This window comes from Esox lucius, chromosome 10 (genome assembly GCF_011004845.1).
Source record: "Esox lucius isolate fEsoLuc1 chromosome 10, fEsoLuc1.pri, whole genome shotgun sequence".
NCBI lineage: Eukaryota > Metazoa > Chordata > Actinopteri > Esociformes > Esocidae > Esox > Esox lucius.
In genome coordinates this window covers 20,629,421-20,655,498 of record NC_047578.1, presented here as the reverse complement: position 1 = coordinate 20,655,498, position 26,078 = coordinate 20,629,421, and the positions used below count along the sequence as shown (strand labels likewise).

Below are 26,078 nucleotides of genomic sequence, written 5' to 3'. Positions count from 1 at the left end.
GATGTCAAAGTTCAAGAAGGAATGGCACTTTAAACCCAGATTGTGTCAGTTTATCATGGGCCATTAGATTGGACATTTTAGTCATTTAGCAGGTGATCTTATTGAGGGTGACTGAAAGAGACAACCACACAAGCCAGGAGTAGCACAGGAACCATCCTCAGTGAAGTAAACACAAGCAAAGTCAGTGCTAGAAGAAAAACAAATAAGAGGCTGTAGTATAAGAAATGTAACTGTTGGGGGAGGGCGCTGTGGGGATATTTTAGATACTCATCAAAAAGGAAGGGTTTCAGAAGTTCAGAAATTGACCACTTCACCATAAATTAATCTGCATCAGTCCATACCACTGCTTGCATCTCTGTGGTGGACATTTAAAAAATATATAAAAAATTCAAGCTGGAAATTGCAGACCAAATCATTCAGAGAACCATCAATGCACCTAGTATTCGGGGTCTTAAATTACTCTACACTTATTCTTACACTTCCTTCCCACACAAATAAGCCCACAGGTTCTTTAGCACTTTGGGTGCTTACACTTGTCCAGATAGAGTCGTGCTAGAGTTATGTGATAAAGGCAATACTGGATAGAACCAAACAGAACCGTTCTCAGTGCAATAATGATAATCCTTTCAGTTTTATTTGGCGCTAGACGTACAGTGCCCGTATCTTAATTTGAGCCATTTTCACGGAAAGATAATCCCACAGCAACAAGACGTGTGAATTGTTATGAGGATTATAATTAATTGACATTCTTTGTAGGATTTGATAATTTTTTTTGTTGGAAAGAAATCAAGTCTGACATTTGAAAGTGGAAACTTTAAGCCTTTTTGAACCTTGAATTCACCACATGTTTACTTTTTTGCTCTGCAGTCAAATTCCAGCAACAGCAGTAGTATCAAATTTTGCAATGGCATCTATAAACAACTGTAGGAGCTCAAGCAATTGCGTATACACAACCAAATTCACAGTTGGACCCCTAAGCTGTCTGAACATCATTCATAACAGACCATAGACTCATTATATTTAGAAATCAGATCGTACTTTAATGACACCAGAATACAAAAATATTGTGACAGGACAAAACTGGAACGAAAGACCTCAAATGAAAAACAGCAACACTGTCAGACGGTGACACAGAGGACATTGTTATAACAGCGCCTTGTAGTGTGAGAGACATCAACATCTTGGAATATAGGAGCATTTTAATATTTTTCATATTCTCTGGGCCGCCATCCGGTCAATATTGTGCAACAAAACAAAAACAAAAAAAAAACACTAACATTTCACTGAAAATATGAGTCTCCAATTATGCCTGAAGCCAGGCCGAAGAGATGCTCTAACGTGACCAAATACATTAGTAATGTTTGCTGCAAGTAGGTTTGATTTATTTATACTATGTACACGGGGGACAGGAGGAATACTGCATGTGGTGGAAATGAGAATTTAAGGCTTTGTTTGGTTGTCTTAAGATTAGAGTTGGACACGAATCGTAGGATGTCGTGACCCATTTATGCTTTTTAAAATAACCACTGCCCATAGACGAGGAGAGTAATTGCATGCCAGCAACATAGCTTTTTACTCTGACATGGTCATTGGGAGCTGTAGCGTAATTTCCCCAAATGAAATTGGTGCTTGTTTTCTCACAGAACAGAGATAGGGAATCAATGGCCGTAAGCCCCTTTACAGAAACATTTCCTCTCGCTTTTTGTCTTAATAACAAGATGGAGGGAAAGACGGCGTCACAAGACGCACAACAAAAATCAACCCCCCGCTTATGTGGTGGAATTAAACTGAAATGTGTGTCGGCCAGAGGTGCGCGTGCAGTGCGAGATAATAGGGAAGAAACTGATTGTGCGTGCGTGCGTGCGTGCGTACGTATGTGCGTGCGTGCGTGCATGCGTATGTGCATGCGTGTGCTTGTATGACAATACGGTGTGTGTAGGTGTGAGAGGGAGAGAATACTCAGGGTGGAACCTATCTGCGAGGGCGTATGATTACATGCTCTGTTCGAGGGAGTTCGCGCTCGCGGACATGAGTGCAATTGTGTGGCGGAGACGGCCAGAGCAGCTTGGAGAGCGAGGCCCTCAATGACAACCCTCCACGCGCCACAGCCAGATGCCGTAATTACACATATCAAGGCATGGAAGGTTATTCGTATTCATTGGTTATTTCCCCATGTTGGGAGTCAGTGGTACTGGACTAATTAACAGTCAATCTACACAGCACTTATAAATAACATTGCTTATAGGTAGTCATGAAGATAAATACACATTTAGTTCATTAAATGGTTATCGTACATTAAGATATGAACAACCAATAACTCACGTTGAGACCACTGACTTCATTTTCCCCCACACAAAAGAAAGAAAATACCCACAAAACACGATCAGGAAAACAGTTTGGACCAGAGCGGTGATGATGTCGTGGCGCGATAAGAACCGGCGATCGTCAGCAATTACAGAGGAACGGGAGAGGGGCGCGGAAATATTTACAGAGCGACCGCCCGGATACAAAACAGCCAATAAGGACGAGGGCTTTTCATTTGGCCTGGGTGGCACAGGAGACCACTCAAAAGGCCCTTTGCGCTATTCCGCCTCCATTCCAGCTCTGCCATCGTAATTAATGTCCAGGCAGGTCCCCGTGCTAAGCCGTTTCCTATCCCCTTCCCCCAAACCCTTCATCAGTCAGATTACTGTGCATGAAATGAGTGATGATTGACTCGGAGTCAAAATCATGATAGGCTTACCCATCCATATGTATGAAATTATGCAAAACAACTCCTGCATAATACTGGACTAATGCGCGTTGAATCAGCACGGGGGTACACACACACACACACATACGGGCACATATGTTCAATCACGCTCACACTCCCTTGCTCAATAGACATTTGTCGGCGCGCTCGCGCATTAACACACGGACGCTACTTTACAGCGGGCGAGACGCTAATCCGTCCGTGGAACATATTGCGGGCGGGGTCAGCCCCTTAACCCTGTTTCATGTTTGGCTGCGAGTCAAATACGGTCGACTCAGAACCCAGGACTTCGAAAACCCATATGCCGGCCCTGCTTAGAACTAATGGACCTTGCACATGATCTGAAATATCCCTACAGTCACAGGGTTATTTAATGTGTTACAGCCACTCCAGCCCGGAATAGATTTGTCCATTAACCAACGGCCAATGAAGAATATCTAAAATAAGGCATTTCGCCCTGTTCAAAAATTTAAATATGTAGACAGCAAGGCAGACGGACCACCTTATGCCAGCTCAGAACTGGAACTATGTTCTGGAAGAATTTACCAATTTCAGCCGCATTAGCTTGTCTTATTAATGTTTGGGCTCAACTGGATTAATCCCACAAGTGCTCAATACCAGTCAGAAATCAGCCCGTCTCGCTCGCTCCCTCTCATCCCTCCACGCAAGATAATGCAAAACACATTTACACTGCCTCGTCTGAATTAAACATGCAGGCTAGGAACAGTTTGTTCTGTTAAAAAACTAAGATGATAAAATTCCACCCCAGCTACTAGTCCCTCGACTGTGGGCGGTGAAACGCTGCCTTACCATTAAAAAGGCGGCGCATTGATCGACTTGGCAGGGAATGGGAGTGCGTGTCCTTTTTAAGTTGGTAAAACCGACAGCCTTAGTGCTGGGTCGGTTCCTGTCTCCGGGCCTGCCTGTCTTTCCGTCTCCGGGCCTGCCTGTCTTTCCGCCTCCGGGCCTGCCCCGTCTCACCTAGACTCTTTCTGCCCTGAATCACAGAGACTCTAGCGACTAAGCAATTAGGCCATCTGCCAGTGAGACAGGGTGGTCTGCCTGGTCGGTGGGCCAGTCTCATCGGTCTCTAGGCGAGCTAGACACGGCTACCCACCATTACAGGAGCTCGTCAGACCCTCAGCGTGGTAACGTAGCACGGCCTGTTCCGTTTCCCCGGGCTGGCGCGGAGCCGAAACATGGGGCGGTGCCAGCTAACCCACTGCCCTCTGCTAAGCGCTGACGATACAACCACGCAAACAGACCTTGGATGTGTGAATGTGAAAAAGCAAGAGCAGATCTGGTCGCCCACTCCTGTCACTAAAACGCCCTCCCTCAGCTTAGTCAGCCCTGGCCTCCCATACCTCAAAAGAACCCAGGAACTAGAAGGAACGCAAAAATAAAATAAAAAATGAAGCCGGAAAACAAAGATATCAGGACTAACTCAGTCTTTCAGTCATTAAAAGTCGTTATACGAGTCATTAACGCCAAATGTGGTTTAACAAAGCCTGAAGGCCAGGACGTCTCAGTGATACAAAGCCCATTACACAAGGCCATGCTATGGAACGCCCGGGACCACACGCATCCTTCCCATCCTCCGCGTACACGGCAGCCACTGGAGGAAATCCGGCGGCAGATGACGTCGCGTACCCAGCGTGGCCGTCCACACCTTGGCGGTTTAACCGGGACGGTGACATGGAATGGTCCATTTCCGTCCAGTGAAAAAGTCTAAGCGTTGGCAGTCTGGTGGATTAGCCGGCTACTAATGCAGTCACATGGATATTGCCCACATATCACTTACTAAGCTGAAATGAAACGGAACAGTAAGCAGCACTGACGGGTTACATCGATTTATTTCTGGGGGGTTGTTTTTGGCCGACCAACTGACTTAGCAAAATATTAAATCTTTGAGCCGCTTCTCCATCTGTTTCAGTTCCTCATTTTGTTTTCGTTTCTGTAGTGTTATTCTGTTGTTGTATTTTGTTGCGTAGTATGTCCCTATGTTATGCAGGGCTGTGGTTGTCGGCGCTATGTTTCCAGAAAGGTGGTCGATGGTGGAATTCCCCTCCTTGGTCATAGTCCCCCTCCTCCCGGTCGACCGGGCCCCCCCCACCCCAACTAGACGTAGATGGCAGTCCGGGAGATGACCGATCCATCCCGCTGGGACTCCATGTCGTCGTCCAGGTACATGCTGACCCCACCCATCTCCTCGTCGTGCCGGTGGATGTGATAGGCGGGTGCCATGCCGACGCCGAAGCTGTCGTAGCGTTCCTCCTCCTCCTCCTCCAGGCTGTCGTCCAGGGCGTCAAACTTCCGGCGCTCCGCCTCATCCAACTCGCTGCTTAGCAGGATGTCGTGGGCCGTGGGGGCGGGGCCAGGCGGACCGCGGTGGAGGAAGTCGTTGCCCTTCTCCACCAGCGGTCCCGGGTCGCTCTCGCGGTATGTATAGACCGGCCCGTTGTTGTTGGCCCCCGGGCCTCCATTCTTGTTGCCGGCTCCGCCGAAGAGGCGGACTTTGTTGCTGTAGGAGCCCGGCTCTCCGTTCCCCGGGTAGCCGCGCCGTTGCCGGCGGCTGCGGGTCACCAGGACAGCGATCAGAGCGCCGACCAGCAGCAGGGCCAGCAGGCTGCCGATGATGGCCCCCGCCAGAACGCCCACATTGGACGGGTCCTCCACGGCCTCTGCAGGGGGGGGGAGGACAAAGTAGAGGGAGACAAAAAAAAAATGGAGGGAGGAAATGGAGGGATGTTGTTTGTTTTTTTAAATGGGCCTCCTTCCATAGGAGAAGCCAATGTCGTTCCTGTGAGTTGGTGTTGTAGCGTTTTGACTAGGATTCAAGCCTTCCCCTTCGGTTGAACTTTTTTTTGTTTTGCAGCCCCCCCCCCCCCTCCCCCACCCTCCCGTTGCCCCTTTAAATGCTTCTAGCACGGTGGGTGTGAGCCAAGTTTGAACCGGTCCACTCGTTCTGGGCAGAGAAACAAAAATGACGAGCGCATTTTTGTGACCCGCGAGGTGACGAGTCGCGGTCCTGAGGTCACAAACGAAACGAGATGGGAAACAAGAGACAGAAACAGGGACAGAGAGAGGAACGGGGGGGTGGGGGGGAGTGGAAGTGGACTGGAGAAGTGGTCATCATGCATTAAAATGGAAAATGGACCACACAAACACGCCACGATGCATCTGATAAGTCAGGTCTTTTCAACACAGCCTATGGGAGCACCCCCTCCCACCCAAAAACCAGGAACTGTTCCAATGAAGAGCTCAACACTGTCCCACAATGCTACAAGAGTAGCCTGTGGAGTAGCCTGTGTGGGGTCATGGGTCCATTACTGACCCATGACCCCACACAGGCCAACTAGGATGTCCCTGCCAAGACACGGGCACGTTGGGAGACAAGGCCCTAAAGTCTGTATCTAAACCTGGGGGAGGGGAGGTGAAAACAGCCATGGGACTTAAACTGGACAGAGGTAGGCTACACTAAACCAACAACCAAAGTGGAAATAACTTGAGACTGGAGAACAGCATAAACCTTCTGAACGCTCCTCCGCTTTTCGGGGGAGTCACAAGTGAACAAAACGGGGTGCAGAGCTTCAAGAACAGGAAAGGGACGAGGGAAAACATGGATGAGCACGATGTCGAGCAACGACGGCGATGACTTCAGGTGAGGTAACGTGTGGAACTGGAAATGTCCAATTATAACCTCCGCTTGATGCACTCCGGGGGCACTTAACTGCTGTCTGCTAAAAGCCCTCCTGATAATGGGAGGAGAGCGAACGGCACGCCGTCGACTCTGTCAATATGGCGACCAGAACACCTCGTCAACCTCTGCATGCACATTCATCTCACACCTCCGGTCCCATGCCCCCCCCCCCCCCCCCGCCCCCACCTTCCCTGAAAAGTTCCAGTGTTTCCATGGCAATCTCAATCATTTCACCATCAAGTAGTCTGGTTGGAAGCGAACGAGGCACTGCCTCAAATCATCCTCAATTCTCTCTCTCGCTATCCTTTTCCTTTCAGGCATATGGGAGGACACAAAAACTCTCTCTGACACATACACACACACGCGCGCACACACACATACATACATACACACACACACACACACACTAAAGTACACACTGACATAAAATGTCGTTTTACTCCTCTGTTTTTGTCAGTTACCTGCTGCCCCATTAAACCCCCCTCTCTTATTCCGGGGACTAAGACGCTCTCTAAACGATTTCCTTGGGAGAACAGCGGGCAGAAACTAAAGCAGGGAAAACATGTCTGGGTGGATAACAGTCACTGCTTCCCTCTCCATTTACCTGAACCTATTTTTTTTACATCTCTTTTGCAGTGGAGTCGCACACTCCTATCCACCCACCAGCCCTCACGCACACACCGTGCTCGCCCGCTTTCTCACACACAAACACACACAAACTGTGCCGTCTTCGCGCTTTCCCACACTCACACAAACAGATACACAGTTCCCGCTTTCTCTCGCTCGCTCGCTCTCTCTCTCGCTCTCTTTCTTTCACGCACACGCAAACACGCAGACACAGCTGTCCCTCTTCTCTGAATATAATTGAGCTCCGACGGAGGTGAGGCGCACTAGGAGGTATATACCCCGGGTGACATCTCCATCCTTAGTCACTGTGCTCCCCTATTCAACACGCCCGCTCCCCAGCTGCAGTCTCTGTGCCGCGGGAGCGCCGCATTCTGCACTGTATTCACACCATTGGCAAGTGCTCCGGAGGGGCCTGGCAGGCTGCTGTCAGGAGTAGTCAATAAAACGCAAGGCGGGGGAGGACTGGCGCCGCTCCGAGTTCTCCGCTAGCCGCTGAAGCACCGGCAAAAGAATGTGCACTCCAAGGAAAAGAACAACGGGGCCAGGAGTTACCAAAAACAAAGGCCTGCTTCGCACTGTTGTATGTTTGGCGTCCGGCTGCAGGTCGCTACTTCAAACATACTGGGTTTTTAGAGCTTTGGTGCTACATTGCGAACGTGACCGGGTTACTGCCCAGGCTCCTCCAATTGGGTTTAGCCTAGTGCATATCCCTTTGACGCCGATGCTAGAGAGCACATTTTATACATTGGTGAATGCCTTCTCAATTCAATTCATTCATACCGGGAATGCATTTTTTCCCTTTTCTGCAGATACAAGACTGCCATTCTCAGTTCTGGGGCTGCTGCACTAAGACATGTCATACACAGGAAACTGCATTGTGTAACCGCAATTTTCAGCTGGACAAGTCAGCCATGATGATTGAAACCAGAATTCCACTGTTGACAGAAATCAATAAACTAACAAAGTAGTCAATATCAAAGAGGCAAAAGGTTTCAAAATTAGTTATTTGGGTGTTCTGCGAGTCATTCGTGGAAGGATACTTCAGAAATAAGGGATAGAGAGGTTTGTGGTTTCAGTTCAGAGTGAGGAGGTTGTGTAGAGGAAGGAGAAAGCAGTTGCAGTACTAGTCCTAAAGGAATTAGGAAAGACTGGCTTTCATTGGCTCCTCACAATGACTAATGATGGCGGATTATTTAGACAGATAGTCATCTAACCCTCTGGTTAATTGAAAGGTAGCTTCATGACCCCAGAGGATTTACAGCCCTACGAGCCTCCAGCCTGACACTACGCAGACGGGTGGATGGGGGGGGGGCTTGTTTGTCCTGGGTTAGGCCAGAGGATTGGATTTACAAGCTTGGGGAAATCTGAAAAATAGCAAAGCACCAGGCACAAAATGGCAGTGTTTAGCGGTTAATGAAATGGCAGAGCGGTCAGGCTCAGACATTATCATTCAAATTGAAATGTGGTTGTGTACCGGACCAAGCAATCACTGCACTTTGTTGAGTCTGTTAGAAGCCCTGTGGTGGAATGCCAGAAGCGTATCATTCTGTGGCTCTTTGACATCAAACAGCTGGGGCAGAGCGGGATCGGAAATTGGGGGGCTCTTTCCAAAGGAAGACTGGCTGCAACAGGGGTAGGAGGAGAACAAGACACGCAGAGTCAAATTGAAAACGTCGCCCCAGTTCAGGGAAGAAAAGCATACGGTGGTTTTTGACATTCAATGAGACCTTCAAAGTATTCCTGGACTGAACCAGCATACTTCAACCAGAAATATTTATATACATTTTCACATTCTTAGTCGTCCAATTTCAGGTTTCTATAAATGATTGTCTCTGGCGCTGAAATAGGCGCAGGGACTGGACTTAGAGACTTCACACAAAATCTGATGATACTGGACCGATTCTGACCAAATGAGGCTCAAGGATGTGTTTCGCCATAGAGACCCAGCATTTACAAAATGGTGGCGCCATTACAACCCACTGAAAATCCAGACATAGCAAGATCATTCTTCAATAACATCTCCATAAATGGCTCATGTTGTCACTGTACAAGCCAACAAGACATATTTGGATGACATATTAGAAAATGTCATATTTTAAACAGGCAACTGCCCTTCATCACGTAAAATGTATATAGTATGTACGACACTTGACTGAGGTCGTTTTCTGCTCTGACGGAGCATTCAGTTTTCACATAGAACTCTATGAAATCACTCGAGGGGGGAGACCAATATAACCAGATGGCGCTGCACTTTCCCTAGCTCAACACTGTTCTCCCTGAGTGAGAGACAATTACTTCATGCTATTTATAAAATAAGACAAATTGTAGATTTGTTGTTATTCGACTTAAAAAAAAAAAACACTCCTCTAGCACAGTCTGACCAATCTGGAAAAACATTTGGATGTGTTTATGGGCAAAGATGGCTAAAGGCAATATATTTCGGATTAATATAAAGAACTAAATGCATATACATCCATCAAGGATATTTGTATTGTAAAAACATGTGTAAAACACACTGCAAAACATTCTCAATGCTGAACACAGTAAAATACATTTATATATCTACTATAGTGTTCAGGTCTATTGAACCGTTTGAGGCAGAATGACTGTATTTGGCACACATGCTTAAGGATTTGAGTTTCAAACGGCAATGGACCAATCCATCTTTAAACCTCCTTCAAATCGTATCCAAGACATTGTCTGAGATCGGTTAGGGTAGAAAATGTAACTGCCAAAATCTTGAGCTATCCGTATAAAGTAAGGGAGATTATTCTTCGTGGGCCGCATCTTTAGGCCTGGGGCAAGGTCATTAGGTCACACTGGACGAGTTGGGTGAACCACAGTGTCTGCAGTATATCTAGTGTCATTGGAGGTAAATGGGCAGATGTTCAGCATGGATAACTTCTAAGTTGCACCTTCCCGCCAGGCTCTCCATGGGGCAGGCTTAGCCTCTCCTTGGCAGCCGCCACACGTTTCCTGATAAGCCACCATGGCCAGGTGCCTGCTTCGCTCCCTTTCATTATCTCCCTCACCGAGAGGGAACCTCGCTGTCTGGCATTTCCAACTACACCCGCTTAACATGGCCACAACAGAGGTGGGAAACCAAATCTGCTCAATCTCGACAGAGCAAACGAGGGACGCCAATTAATTAAAGAGGAACTTCCAGAGACCTGCGGTAAAAGCAACCAGCATAAGAACTAAAGCTACAGTAAAGTAAGGTACTGGCCCCCGGGTTTATGTCAGCAGCCATTTTAGTGCCAGATTTTTTCTCTCAGCTAGAGTAGTTTATTATTCTGTACCTGCGGAGATGTCTGCATACAAGTACAACAGCGCTTGTCAAAAGTAGTAGCTAGAAAGTGGTGTGTGTCCCTTCAAAACGTTTTGGTTTTTTTCTCCAGTGAACAATGACAATGAAGCTACGCACCGAGCCAGCTGGACTGTCCTAAAAGGAGTGGGAGACCGGAGAGACGGGGGGGGGGGGGGGGTCACAAACCCCCTGCCAGGCCTGTGAAAGGGCTTTTGAAAGTCTAGCAGGAGTCATCCCAAAGTTCTCTGGAAGATTTGTCGACCCCGCCCCCTCCCCCGACTCTCTCCGCACGCTGACGGCTCCTTCTGGCGCCATGACGACATGAACACCACCTCTAACATGGGCACAGAGAACTCGTGTTGAGGGAAAGAGAGAGGAAAATGGTCTGTCAGCACAACTCTGTTCTTTTACTTAGAGGACATCGGTCACGTGAACAGAGTGCCCGTTTCAAAAAAACTGAGGGGAACATCAACTTCTACTTTGTGCTCGCCATTTCTGTCAGCCCTCTTTACGATCCCAACCTCAAAGGGGTGTTACAATTCCACCCCCAGACAAATAGCTTAGAGCTTTTATCTGAAGATAAAGGGAACAGAGAGAGCTTTTAAAAGGTTTCAGGAGACAAAATTAAGCGAAGTGATTGTGTTTGGGCTACAAAGTAGTCAGTTAGAAAAGGGGGGGGGGGGGGGGGGGTCGACTAAAGTCTGGCACCATCGCTTCGATTCAAAAAAGGTTTCCTTTTTCTGCACACAAAACTCAAACTGCTCTGAGATAAAACACTCTTTAAAGCCAAGGACAAAGCCAAGGACCAATTGTTTTTAACCAGGTACTTGCAACGATGCAGGGCTGATTTTGCAGTCCAAAGACAAGAGGCTTACTTCTTGCCAATCTCCCACACGTTTCAGCAGTGTGCGCCTACACCACAGGCTTGGTTTATCGAGAAAGACAATTCCAAACCTCTGAAAGGATTCCCACGGATTCTAAATGTGGCTTTTGCATTGTCTTTTCCTGAGGACAAGTGTTAACCACACAGATTCCGCGGCTCCAAAAGGAGCCGCCAGTTTTCAACCACACTGAATACACATCGCAGGGAAGCAAACTGCCACCCGAGGCGAGGCGAGCCAACGAACGGCCGTGTTCACCGGATCAACGCGTGAAAGCATGAGAGCAAAGAGAGAGAAGAAATGCAGCAAACTGTACGCATCCACTTGAAATGGGGATAGATCAGTTGAAAGCACATGCAGAGGAATAAGAGCCTGGTATTTGAAGTAGAACAGAAAAAACTGAGATTGAGATCTACGCTAAGGATGTTAAGAGGAGAGAAAACAGATTGAGATCTACACTAAGGGTGTTAGAGGGGAGAAAAACAGAGATCTACACTAAGGGTGTTAGAGGGGAGAAAAACAGAGATCTACACTAAGGGTGTTAGAAGGGAGAGAGAAAAAAGAACCCGGCAAACTGGCTCACACCGACAGAGTTCCCGCATTAATGAAAGAACCTTTCAAAGAACCCCCCCCCTAAAATCAAAACCTTTACCCAGTGTTACCCACCCAGCAGAAAGCTGAGAGTAAAGCTGTGAGTCTCCGACAGTGTCAGTGATGGAAACGACCAGCCTGCTGCAGCTCCCCACTTCTCGTCCTGATCCCTGTGTGTTCACGCATGTGGTTCTGGGGTGCGTGTGCATGTTTCTGTCTGTGTGTGCATTCATATCTGAGCTTGTTTGTTGTATGTACATTCCCAGGCAGGCGTGTGCGTGCGCGCGCACGCGCGCGTCCGCGCACGTGTGCATTCGTGAGATTAGGTGGGAGAAGCTGTCACATGCTCAGCGGGTTTGACTCACCAATGACCGTCGTCGTGACCTGGTTCTTGCTAACTCCCAGCCGGTTCTTCACCTCGCACACGAACGTGGTGTTAACCGACTCGTCCACCTTCCGCACGATCAGCTTGTTGTCGTCGATCTGCACCGTGTCAGGCATCGGCCCTGACACGCTATATATGTAGGACAGAGTTCGGGGACGGGAGTGGGCGAGAGAGAAAGGGAACGGGAGAGCAAGAGGGAGAGATAAATGACTTGGAAGAGGCACGGCCGCCCGAACAGTCCCCGTCCTGTTCAATATTCATAACCTGAACGAGACGAGAAGTCCGCCTGCAACAACAGTCAATCTATCGAACTGCCATCTGTCCACCACAGCGAGACCAAACCAGGAGCATGTGGCCAATCAAGGAGAAAAAGCCCCCACCTCTGATGAAAAGATGGTTATCTTTTCTGTTTAGCTGCAGCAGAGATACTTGTATTCCCCATTAGCGGACCAGACAAGCTGCTGGGCCCCAGAGGAGGCAGATATTGGTACTCTAGCAGATCAGATTGGAATTCTTAATTGACTGTTTATGCCTGACTGACGCCTTCTGTTGTTTGTGGTAGACAGGGGAGATGTTAGTCTCAAGTCATTCTCCCGTCTTAGGGTGAATTAAGACCAAAAGCCTGGGGATGCTCAAAAACACTAAATAACTAGTAATTAGGTGGAGGCTTGTATTTGTCCTAAGACTAGGGGGGCATTCCAGATGTATGGGAAAACAAACGGGAGGACTGATGTGTCAGAGAAGAAGAAACGCTCTCTGACAGACTGCGGCCACATCGGGTATACAGCACTTCTGTCATGAAACACAGGAAAGCGTGAATTAATGTGCAGAATCAATTTGGGTGCTCTGGACAATATTGTGGAATACCAGAAAGCGAATAGAGCATTTGACAGACTGAGGGGTGGAGCTCTCAGTTCTGGTCCCCATCTCTAAAAACATGTATACAGACCTAATTTGAGCATCTGATCGGACTACTCAAGACTAAGATTTGGTAGGGGAACACTCCTAAAGCCTGCAGGGACATACTGGGCATGGGTATGGATACTTACGCTGACCAGGTGACTGCAGTTGGGGCAGGGTTGCCATCGGCCTGGCAGGTCAGAACAGCGTCAGTCCGACCAATGTACCAGTTCTGATCATAGCCAACTATGGTCACAGAAGGGAGATCTAAAGACAATGAGAAGACAGACCTTTTTGTCACTCTCTTTCTGTGTATTAAGACAAAGAGAATGAAAATGAAAGAGAATGAAAGTGAAACAAATAAAAGAGAATGAAAGTGAAAACAAAGAATGACAAAAAACCAGAATGAGAAAAAAGGAAAAAGAATAAAAGTGAAAGACAAAAAACCAGAATGAGAGAAAGCGAAAGAGCAGGATGAGAGGAGTGTTACGGTGAATCAGAGCGACCAAGTGAACACTGATAACCTACTGGGGTGACGGAGCTTTTCACATCGAGAGTTGACCTATAAAGCGCGAGTGAGATGGAAATCTAGCGCCAGAGGATTGAAGAGATATGACTGGGGACCGACGCCTCACACAAGGTGAAAACAAACACAGGGCTGGCTCCAACATGGCTTTTGTCATGGAGGTCGTGGAGCCTGAGACCTGAGACCAAACGTCTCTTCAGGGGCCCTACGAGTTTCTGAGCCTGCTGGTTTTCAGTTCTACCTGCTAGAGAATTGCACCATGGTCTACACCAGTCCCTAATTAGAGAGAGATGAGGGGTGGGGTTTGGGGAGGTGGAGTCTCATACTTACACTCGATGGACAGCTTCACTGTAAAGGACTGAGGCGGCCCCTGGATGCGCTGGCTGACGATGCAGGTGAGCTCCTTGCCGTTGTCTGAGGCCGTCGGCGCCAGCTGGTATTCACTGGTCACTGTCACGGTGTGGTTTGGCGCTTGGACGGCGGTGATGTTTTCAGTGCCCCCAGGCAACCCCAACCAATTAATGTTTGCCGCCGGCTTGGCGTCGGCTGCCACGCATCGGGCCACGACCACCGCCCTGCCGTCGGAGCTGGCTTGGACTGTCACGGCGTGGGCGGAATTCTTCGACTTAGCTGAAAAGACAGGACGGAGCAAATGCATGAGTGAGTTTGTGGTTGCGTGTATACTGGAAGCGTCCCTTCGAGGGTAATGCAAGTCCGAGTGCAGGACAAAGGCAGCAGAGTGTCAGGCCCGTGAGCGAGCCGATCAATGCCGGGGCTTAACAAGGTGGGTGCATTGGAGCTAATGCATTTCGTGACACCGCATTCATTTGAGGACACCATTAGTCACAGCTCTGGAGCCCCTCTCTTAGCTGAGAGCAATTAGACTGACACAAAGAAACACCAGCTGCTGCTTACCGAGCATAACCAGATTGGTGGTGCCTTGCGCGTTGCCGATGGGATAGGTGGCGTACTCGCACGTGAAACGCCCGGCGTCAGACATCGTGAGATTGGTGATGGTGATGGAGGGGTTGTTTAGCGATCCAGCCACGAAGCTGACGCGACCGTTGAAGGGCGACGGCGGGAAGCTCTCGCCGTACGTGGGGTGAAAGACGGCAATGTTGTCCCTCTGGCCCTCCACGGGCTCCCATATCCACGACACCTGGAATCACAAAACGAAATCAGAGGGCGATATTTGTCTTCTGCGGCATCAAGCCCCAGAAGCTCTCATCGCGTGTTGCATGGCTACCTGCGTGAGCTTGGTGTCTCCTCCTTGGACAAACTGACAGCGCAGGTCGACTGACGCAGTGGGGTACGCCTCCACCTCCGGCACCACCTTGACCCGCTGACACGAAGCAGCTGTGGATGGAGACAGAGGAAATAGCATGAGGAGGGCGACGAGATATAGGTATAGAAAGAGAACGCAAGAGACGGAGATCTAGAAAGAAACGAAAACATATCAACATCAGTGGCCTGTCAATATCCGCCCGGTGTCTCCGGCTAACAGAACACCGACTAACCCCCCACCCCCGGTACCACGGAGAGCCCGGCCCATAACAGAGATTGATCACTACAGCATGTCGCCTGCCAGACTGTCAAAAAGTTGGGCAAGAAAATAAAGAAGACAAATAAATAAAAATGAAGCGACCGAGTGTGAGCGGCTGCGCATGCAAACTGTGTCTGCACCCGCGAGCGTGAGGCCGTGAGCACGCGCATGTGTGGGTGTCAGGTTTTCTGGGAACTGCTAACGTCAAGTGTGAGTGAGCGGTGGAAGTATGGTGTGAGTGACTCAGCCATTGAAGCAGAATTCCCCCCCACAGGGAGAGAATGTGAACCGGTCTGTCAAACCGGTTCTACAACAAGTAGCCGAGAATTAAACCATTGGAGAGTATGTCCAGACTCACGGCCTGGTCTCACACCCTACCCTCAACGACATACTAATCGGCGGGTTCGAAATGCACCATCCAGTGTCAGGCCACTAATGACAGCCTACGATGAAAGCCCTCGGTCGCAATTAGAATTGGTCCGACTGGCCCGAATGCGGCCAGAGGAGGAAAAAGGGCCAAGGAACTGGCGACCGTTATTATTTTGATTACACCAGATCGGGCGTATTATTATAAAAAAAAAAAAAAAAAGGCATTGAAACAGAAGTCTCTCTCTCGCTCTCTCTCGCCCCATTCCACATTTCACAACGAGAGCCTATGCAGTTGATGGAATTCTTTGATTTCCGCTAAACCGATTTCCTCGTAAGTCGGTCCTTCAAATGAACGAAGAGGCGTGACGTTGGTGAATACCGGGTGCGTTTGGCAGTGCTGTGCATGAAAGTCCCTGCATGGGCGTAGCCTTGAACTGTTGCCGTCTATACAGCTAAGTTGCCATGAAGACACTGCATCACACTGGCTTCAAGGGATTGAAGGCGGGTTCAAGATCTCTACCGCTTCCGTTCAAAGCCCTTCAACGTGAGCTTTGAGCAGGCAACCACGTCGGCGCCCTCCGACGAAGGACGAATCCCTTTGATAAACAATAACATCCTGCATCCAAGTCAGCGCACCCTAGCGGAATCTGCACGTGGGTATTACAAAGGAGGAGCTGTGCTTCAGCTCAGTACGGTCTGACAAACACAAGTCGAAGAGTAGCAGAGAAAATCCTTGCATGCTACATCAATAGGCCTGTTTCTTACATTGTCCGTTACTTCGTGAAAAACGGATTCGCAGTTTTTTGGTCCTGGTTCCTCCTTAATCGAGGCTGATCCTTTCATGTCCTTCTTGAAAATACTGCGTCACCCTCGCAGAATTAGAATCATTAGGGATCTAACGGTCCTAATTTCGGGATGATCACCGGGCGACTGGAGTTGAGCGTTGGCCAGCGTCACATGGCTCATCCAACAGGTAGACTGTCTAATAATCTTCCCAAACTTACTGAACAAGGCTGAGCCCGTGAGACGTGTGAAGACAAAGCTGGATGCATCTTCTGGCTGGTAAGCAGCCCTGAGCAAAAAAGAGAATATAATTAACACCCCAGTCGTAGTCGTGTTATCCACACTGGCGATGGGCAATTTACAGATTTCACGGATGTACGTCAGGATGTACCCAACCGCCTCACTGGTTTTCACTAATGCACACCTTGTATGGGCCATCTTGGTGACGGGGTTGATTCGTCAACTTCATCAAAGCCATGTTGGCCAAAGTGAATGTGGGATGAGAGAAAGCTGTCAAATTAGGAAAATATTCTAGGACTTTATACGCCTTGGAGTGTGGCAGTTTAAAAAGCATGATCGTCTCTGTGCATGGAGCACCCTCAACAGAAACATTTAAAACGAGCAAAAATGTCGTTAGTCAAGCGCAAAGGTGTAATTACCGATGTTTCTGCTGGAATGATGTGAAAGTGGCTAGTAACGGGATTAGGGAGGAAGGCAAACAAAATAATAAGGAGAGTTAAGGGAGGAGGCGCACGGCTGGAGCCCCTTGACAAAGCGCCGTCTCATTTCAGACTGGACTGGAGACAGAAAAACAGATACCGGTTCTGGTCGAGTTGTCAGGGAAACAAAATGAAGAGAAATAGAATGAGTGAGGGCGTGACATAAAGAGAGACAGAGATACACACAGAACCAGGGAGAGCATGAGATTGGGACAGAGATTATTATTGTAGTTACGTCTTCCAGTTGGAAAGGACAAGTAGTAGTTCACTGACCACAGGAATGGTGGTGGTAAATCATAAATGGTATTAGTAATAGTTAACTCATTGAAGGGGTGGTAGTAATATTTAAATGATGTAATAGTAGAGGTGGTAGTAGTTTATGGTAATCGTAGAGGTGGTAGTTTACTGATAGTAGGGGTGGTGGTAGTATAATGGTAACAGTGGTGATAGTTTTAGTAGTAATAGTGTTTATAATTCCATTACGACGGTGACATTATTAGTAAAAATGAGTGATGCCTGTGTTACACTTGTGTGCCAAATTCTAACTTTGATGTCTATAACAGGATGGAAGAACTAAATATTCATTAAATGTGACGTGACGCCTATATTACCCCTTGGGGGAAGCGAATACCCTAAAAAGACTTCACACTAATGACATGTTAAAGAAATTAAGCAAATTGGAGGCGTTATGGATGTTACACAAAATGGATAAGCTTTTTGGGGGGACTGAACCCATTAGAGCAAGTCTCAGGTCAAAACATGGATTGCCATTTGGAAGAAAACAATATTTTTGAACAGATTTTCCATGGGTACTTCCGAGAGGGTGACTGACGTTGTGTGTTACACCCTCAGTTGTGGATGTTACACTCTGAAGTAGACATTGAAATAACAGATGATTAAATATAACAGAACACTATTTAGAATGTATTGTGAATAATCAGCAGAAGGCCCAGTCCCTCAGGACTGCATAATTACAGGCAACTTGGACAGTACACAAGGCCAGCCAGCACAACCTTAAAGGTTTTCTTAAATTAATATCAGAATAAACCTTTACCAGTTGAGTCAAAAATAGAAACCATTGAAATACTGCAACCAAACACTGTATGCACGTCATAAAAACCAACATCATAAATACATAAATTGTTCTTTTGGAGCTGTTAATTATTTCCCAATGCCAATACTGCAAAAGCATGTGTCCTTGCCTGTATCACCTAGTGATATTCAGGGAAAGAGGAAATGCGGAGTCTGAACTCGACATTGTCAGGTTTAGGAAGGGAATGTCTACACAATGGAAACAAGGTGTTCCTCGAGTACGGGAAGAAGTTCTGGCAGAGGACTTTTTAACTTATCAACAGAAGCCTGTGTACATGTCTGCGACGATACCCAACCACTTGTCCTTCAACACAGACATCATGACACTCAGCACGGCCAGTATATTCCACCCCACTTGCCTCTTTATTTTCAGTCTCTCTGTTCACTCAACTGGAGAAGGCAGGGAGCGTAAAACCAGGAACAAGGTGTGGTGGAAAACAATGGAAAAACACAGATGTCAGTTCCATTTTCACATACAAGTCATTAAGCAGGCGGAATAATCCGGACAGACCCACAGTGGCTGCATTAAGATATCTAGGTGGGACAAACCCACAACTCAGTAGAAGCAAGCACAACTAACTCATTGAAGTAGCCATTAAGAAAGTCAATATATACATTTTTCATTTATTACTGACCTACGAGCTTTCACAGATTTGTTGGCTAGGCAACCTTGACCGTAGCATTCCGAATGACAGACATAAACCTACATATAAATAAATCCATGTAAATAAACATATGCAAATCTACATTTACTTGTGGATCCACTAAAGGGTTAGACACTCCAGTTGCGGGCTCTTTTCCTCCCCTGTCAAGTCCAGTGTGGAGTCTCCAGTCAGAAGAACTCATAGCCCACATCAGTGTTATGGTGGGGAAACTGTTGCGTGGTGTCTCAAAGCACTTCACCATTTCAAGGTGTTCAGCTAACCAGAATGAGAACCAGAGTCCTAGCTCTGTGAGGCAGAACAAGAGCTGCTTCGAAGCTTCAGGGTAAAGTGAGATGAAAGACACCTTCACTCCACATCTTCACAGACTACACCATCCCAGGCTAAACCTTCGTATGCCAATGTCATTTTAGGTTTTCCCTTTGCATATAACATGTACCATCCTGTACAATAAAGGTCATTTTGTGTATTCTCTTGGCTTTTAAACTTCACTAGTAAGAGGTGTTTTATGTTAGACTTGATTTTTCTTTCAGTTTTCTTGGTTATACATGCTGTAGGGCACATCTTGGGGCCAAAAATTGATCTATTCATGTTTAGGGGCACTTTGTGTCTAAACGAGTGCCTATAAATAAACATGGGTAGCAGAAGTAACGTTAGCCACAACGAGTGATTCACAAGTCAACAGAGGACACCAGAGAAGACCAAAAGAAAACGTGAATAACATCAGCTGAGTGGGTTAATGTTCAGCCTATAATTAGATAACTAGCTGGTAAATGTATAACTACAACATACACTCGCAGATTTGCCTTTGGCCAAACAATGACTTGTTTCTACTTCGCAGCCACAGGATTGTAATGTTTTAAGAATGTAGTGGTTTCATGTCACTTGTTCTGGTGTAAGAGGGTTGTTTAAACATTAAGAGCATGTGTGCGCGACGGCTTTCAAAGCAAAAGGATGGACCAGTCTACTGAGGTGACAGCGAAGGACAATGTTACATTACCCTGTTCTATGTTTTAGACCAAAACAGAGAGGAAAACAGAGAGGATAGAGTGCTGCGGTGTACTTTAGCCGAAACGTGTCAAACGCACACAAAATGAGTCGGAAGGAAAGGCCCTAAAACATGCCTGCCACTCTTCCAGTGACCCCTGTTGGTGCAGTGATAACATCTCTGCCATATTAAAGCAGGCTTCCTGTGTGCGCCGGCCTATTCGTGGCCCTCCCCCTCCCTCCCACCACCTCCCACCACCACCTCCCTGCCCTCCTCTGAATCCATTATCTCTGCAGGTACACTGATCACAGCCAAATGGCCACGCTGGAGGATTAGGACCTGGGAGCTAGGGTCAGACATACACCCCCCCCTGCCCCGTCCTCACCCCCGCCCTCCCCCCTGTCCTCACACCCACCCTATCCTCACCGGCCTGTCTCTCTCCCTGTGTCTGTATGTCTTGGTCCAGCAAACACACATGGCAGCACTCCATAACACAGACACACACAGCACAAGCTCAGTAAACACACTAAATTCAGACACAGACACACACACACACAGACACACACACACACACAGCCTCCAGCTGTTTCTCCTCACTCCCCTGTCCATCTGACAGACATTAAGCAGACTGATCCTCTCAACTCAGGCTGTCACTGACTGCCGGCTAGTTCTCGGTCTTCGGCACACTCCTCCCTCCCTCCCTCCCTCTCGGTTTTCCTCCCCTCCCCAACGCTCCTTTTTGTCTTCATCTCAAGGTCAAAATAGTGGTGCTCCCTCATCTCTTCTCTCAATCCCTTTGTCCCCACCTTCCCCTCTTTCATCTTCATCGTCTCGTTGGGTATCGGTGTGTCTCTCTTCATCTACCTCCATTTCACCTTTCTTCCTTTCATCTCCCAGGGTCTGTCTCAGTGAGACTCTCTTAACAGCCAAGGTCTCTTAAGCCTAATTCCGGTAGGGCCTCCCTCCCTTATCACTCCCTCCCACTTTCTCTCCCCTCCCTTGGTGCTCCTCTTTTCTCCCCCTCCCTTTGTGCTCCTCTTCAGACAACCTTCCTTTTACGAATGCGCCTGCCCGTGCCGTCCATGTACAGAGTGCGAGTGTGTGCCGTGTGAGACAGACTGAGAAAATTAAAAAGAGATTACATTTGTGCCTAAAATGTGCCCGCGCACACGCATGTGTGAGAGTGAGAGAAAATTAATTGAAGATATGAAAGAAAAGGATCAAGAATGTGAATGTGTGTGTGTGTGTGAGAGTGTGAGTGAGTGAGAGAGAGACAGAGAAAATGAAATGTTGATATGTAAAACAAAAGGATCAAGAATTGGGATGTGTGCACATATGAGCAAATGGGTGCGTGTAAGAGAGAAAATAAACTGTGGGTATTAAAAACAAAAGAATCAGGAAATTGTCTGTGCGTGCGTATGTTTGGCATGCACGTGAGTGTGTGTGTGTGTGAGAGAGAAATTTATCGTAAATATGTAAAACAAAAGGATCCAGAATTGGTGTGTCTGTCGGCATGCAGGACTGGCGATTACTAGATCTGCATAATATACGGTGTGTTCAGCCAGAGTGATGGTCCCCGCGAGGAGCCTGTGTGATTCTGTAGCCGTGCATCAGCACGCAGGAATGGCTCTTCAATCACACAACTACAGCTCCACTGCCTTCCACAATAAATACGAGATTTCAAAAAAAATATATATATATAAATAAATGTACAGCCATTCCATTGAGATTCATGTGAGCCCGCTCCCTCTCACAAACCTCTCGACGCGTCTGCTAAAAGCCCCCAGTCTGCTGTACAAAACGTTGCACGGAGGAGTTAACAACCTAGTCATTTTGGGCGACGGACACGCGGTTCGTCTTTTCTTCTTTCAAACGCGTTTCTTCTTAAACACGCACCAGTGAGGACGTAAGCTGTGCGCGACTGCAATAACATGCGTGTTTGCGTACTATTCTATATCCAATTATTTGATCTTTCCTCTTCGCAGAAGCCAAAACAGCCCTGCAGACAGCCTTGGCGCTCCAATCTGACTGGTAAATAATTAATCCATCTAGTTAAGAGGAGTGCGCTCTGCTCTTATTAAATTATTGACAAGGAACATCTACACCGCACCTGACCTGGGGGGGAGAAACCGATGAGAGGGAGGTGGTGGTGGGGGGAGGGGGGGTGGTACGCCACAGTACCGTGTTATTTCGATAACCCGTCCAGCCTGCGGTCTGAGAGCTGGCGGAGTTGGTTTTGGCGTAGGGGAAGCAGAGCCGGGTGAACGCCAGCTGCCAGAGAACGGATTTATTGAATCCACTTGCGGTGTCGCGCCGTATGACAAACGTCAACGGAGAAGCAGGCGACAGGTCCGTCGAAAGGACAGACATTATGCCCCCCTTAATTCAAACAGATATGGGAATGATAAGGCATGCAGAGAAAGAAGGCCCTCAGCTGACATTTCACATTGTTAGGACAATGCCTGTTTTCTTGAGCGGGAGAATCCCAAACATTACCACATTACCACATGTCAAGAGGCATTAAAGAAAAGCCACACCACCGCAATTACAGGGCGCCCACTCTGGTTCCTTTGCCAGAAAAGCCTACACTACAAGACCACAAGCGCCAGGTCCCACAATCCAAGAACTACATTTCCAAGAATCCCATCCTGGGCAGTTACATTATTTATAAGGACATGTTTCCCTCTACCAGCTGTGGTGTAAATCCGCCATGTTCCCAGAGCAGACTTCATATACAATGGAATGAATGTCATGGCCTTAGCAGTCTTTATACCTGAAACTGCAGTTAATTATATTAACAGAACTACAGTGAACAATAAAGTAGCCAAGAGCCATAGGCAGAGCAGGAATAACAGGCGGGTTCACACGGTCTGTAAGAGCAGGCTTCCTTCCCTGAGTCGTGGGCCGCGGCATCCACACTTAGTCAATCACGACAGTAACAATCCACAGGACGCTGAATTACAAGGAACAAATCGACCGCAATGAGAAGCTTAATCCAAGTACACATTACAGACCAAGCGCTCTCCTGCGCAGATGAAAACGTGCCGGGCGAGGCCTGTACAAACACAATGACGCCGGGCCCCTCTGAGGAATAATTAGCCGTGCTCAGACTGCATTTACTCCGTACCGCATTGTAACAGTTCAGACAGTAACCCATTAAAAAGGCTGAGCAACATACTGCGGGTTGTGCCAGACTCATCTTCTCAATTGCCCGGGTTATTGATTTCGTATAATGTTCTTATCTGGTGGGCTCTGTAGACTGTAAGGCTCCATTTGGAGGTGTCAGGTTTTGTTTATTCTCCTGCTTTAGAGTAAGCCACAGGCTGATGGAGGAATAGGAGTGTGAACCCCCCCATCGCAGATGATAGGCTCCGTGAAATGGAGATATATATATTTAAAAAAATATATATATAATATGTGTTTGTAGTAATCCGAGCAGATATTACAGCTCAAACATGGCTTAATTGCTTTTTCTTCCTGAACCCATGGGATCCACAGCAGGAACAAACGAGGACTCCTTGAGGCGTCATGCCAGCGGTGAGGGAGATACTTCACCTGATGTGTTCCAGTTCCCCCTCAGCGGCTCGGCGAATGAAACGTGAGCCAGGCAGCCCCGCCGGATGATGTCATCGGTTAGCCAGCCGAGCACCGGGAGAATGCTTATGCTTACGGATGGGAGGCCACAGGCTGCGGTGGATGTGCAGCGTCTCAGTCGACACCGTAGGCCTGGCGAGCACACACAGTCCGGTGGGCCCCTTCTTGCCTTTACGGTAGACGTCAGAACCCCCCCCCCCCCCCGCTTTGCCGCGATGGCCGACGGCAAAGCAGCGGCAGAGGGTTGGCGCTGAATCAGAGCCGACCTGGCGGAGGCTTATCTGGGCCCTGTGTCAGGAGTTCTCACTCTGGGCCGGTAAACCACAAACACATGGGGGGGGGGGGGCCTGAAATCATGACGGCTTTGTGACATAAGTCCTTCAATTAGCTGGCTTGCTGCTTTTTGCCCGATTGAGGGATTCACACTGATTAAAAGCCCCCAGATCTCTCATCTCTGGCTCCTGGGCTACGGCCGCTCTCTCCTGTTGATTACATACATATCTGTGGTTCCTCTGATCCCTGGATTTCCAGGATCACGGGCACAATCTGTCAGATGGGGGGGGGGGTGCACAACACACACAGGGGAAATCTAATTACCGAACATCAGGTCCTTGGGCTGAAGGAGGCTCCTCGCATCTGGCAGCCGCGAAGGACACGGGCCGAGGCGCCCTTTTAACCCCTCGACCCCAATAAAAGTGGAGACGTGATTGGCCGGGTCGTAAAGCGGCAGTGAAGACATGACCGGCGAGATCAAAAGGCCAAAGTACCTTGATGTGGAGGTCCGACCGGTCGCGTGGCAAGAGGAGCCTTGATGAAAGGGCGTCGCGACCAATTCGACGAATTAGGTTTCGGTTTCCGGCGTCTCTGGCCACATCAAAAGTCCAAACTTTCGCTCGGTTCCATCTGGTTAGTAATCCTGAACTATCACACATAAAGAGGCACTGCACCCATGGCCTTCAATCAAAACATATCAGAATGTCCTTGGGGGAGATTAGTCAGGATGAGACACTGTCCAAATCCCTCCCCTCACACTCGCTCGCTCCCTCACTGCACTAATACCAATATTTCCCCAACTTGGGTAAACAAGTCATAAACAGTCGGCAATCGGAAACCCAACCTAGCTCGTGATTTCCAGGAAAGCACGTCAGGCTTTTGGTCGTCAAGGAGATGAGATGGAGCCACTGCGGACGAGGCAAAGCAGCTGTGAATCTGAGCAACATCTGTTCATTCTCAGTCACATCTGGTGACAGCCAGCTTATCACAGAGTAGACAGACTGCCAAGTGTGTGTGTGTGTGTGTGTGTGTGTGTGTGGTGGGGTGGGGGTGGGGTTGTTGTCCTGTAGGCCTAACACCAGGGATGATAATTGCGCCGTGATTAAACATATTTGGAAAGCTGCTCTTCTAGACAGGATGGCTATCAAGAAAATATGCTATATATTACGAGCGTAATTACGCTACATAAGGATGATCAAGAGCGAGCGGAGTTGAAGGCACGTCAGTTGAAAGTGCCGGCGTGCCGACCAGTGAAACTATAGGAAAGAAAGAAAGACTCGGAAAAACTACAAGGCTACAAGTTTCAATGAAGAGCCGCAAGTGACGCTTCTTCAAGAGCATTCTAATTTCAGAAGGGCTTCTCCCCAGGATGCCTTATCACTCGCTAAGCCTGTCTCGGAGTCTACTCACTACCGCTCTCTTCAATCCCATATGCTACATCTGTCTTCCCTCTCACTAACTCACTTTCATGTTTGTCTCTCGGTCTCTCTGTGGCACATCAGTCTCTCCTCAAAGACAAACAGAAAAGAAGTCTGGAGAATATCCATCCATCTGCATTTCTTTTAACACCTTCCCAGGACGCTGTCACAGAGCGGATAAGGCGCGACTCAGCAATCAGAAACGTGACAGATGGAGCGCAAACAGAATAACATGGTTGTGTAGTTGCTCAAACCCATGCGCACCTTCTCAGGAGTTCACCAAGGCCAAATTATATTACTCTCACACATGAGAAAGGCCGTACCGTGAAATTAACCCACCATCTTGACAATACAAAGTGGATTAATAAAATTTTTTTAATAATAATAATAATAATCAGGACAATATAGGGGTTCACAAATGTTTTTTGGCATGTGACCCAATTTTCTCCAGACCGCACCGTAAAAAAGACAGGAAAAGGGATATATTCAATGACAAATGTATACTTTCATAATCAGAGCTATGACAGAGCTGTCAGAAATGCTTTTCTAAAGGAAGTAGCTAAGGTTTCAAATGCCTCAAGGCAGATCATCAGGCAGTGTTTGATCTTCTGTGCAGAAAATACAATTATCATTGATGTTCTTTCCCCCCAGTTTGATTTATTGCCTAGAATAAACAACCGTAATCCCAGATGGAGGTACCAAACATATTTGTTGTATTATAATTTTTTTTAACATAACATTTCTCTCAAAATCCCATTTTCAAACAAGACGCCCTGCATGGGGACACAGACCCTAGTTCGGTAAACATTGCAATATAAGATAAAGGTTATAAAAAGCTTAACGCCAGGTATTTACAATAATGTAAACATCCGGGTGTAAAAATACCAGTCCCCCGCCTCACTGGGTAAAAAGTGCCCTTCTTCTCAGCTTACTGAGTCAATGGAACATGACCCCCTTCATACAGAGCC

The 26,078-nt window shown here is 47.8% G+C and overlaps 1 protein-coding gene across 2 annotated transcripts in view; it reads right to left on the bottom strand.

Moving 5' to 3' along the window:
- The window catches only part of pvrl2l (PVR cell adhesion molecule related 2 like), a 71,860-nt gene that overhangs the window by 30,780 nt on the left and 15,002 nt on the right, over positions 1–26,078 (bottom strand). Inside the window, exons 2-7 of one of the 2 annotated variants that reach the window (XM_010901453.4) lie at positions 14,916–15,025; positions 14,585–14,828; positions 14,000–14,299; positions 13,293–13,410; positions 12,224–12,372; positions 1,018–5,433 (exon numbers count right to left, since the gene is read on the bottom strand). In XM_010901453.4, coding sequence (XP_010899755.2) covers positions 4,871–5,433; positions 12,224–12,372; positions 13,293–13,410; positions 14,000–14,299; positions 14,585–14,828; positions 14,916–15,025 — 1,484 coding nt within the window. In that variant the 3' untranslated portion in view covers positions 1,018–4,870. Of the gene's footprint in view, positions 1–1,017; positions 5,434–12,223; positions 12,373–13,292; positions 13,411–13,999; positions 14,300–14,584; positions 14,829–14,915; positions 15,026–26,078 lie in introns of those variants that run through there. The other variant, XM_010901454.4, reaches the window with a different exon arrangement.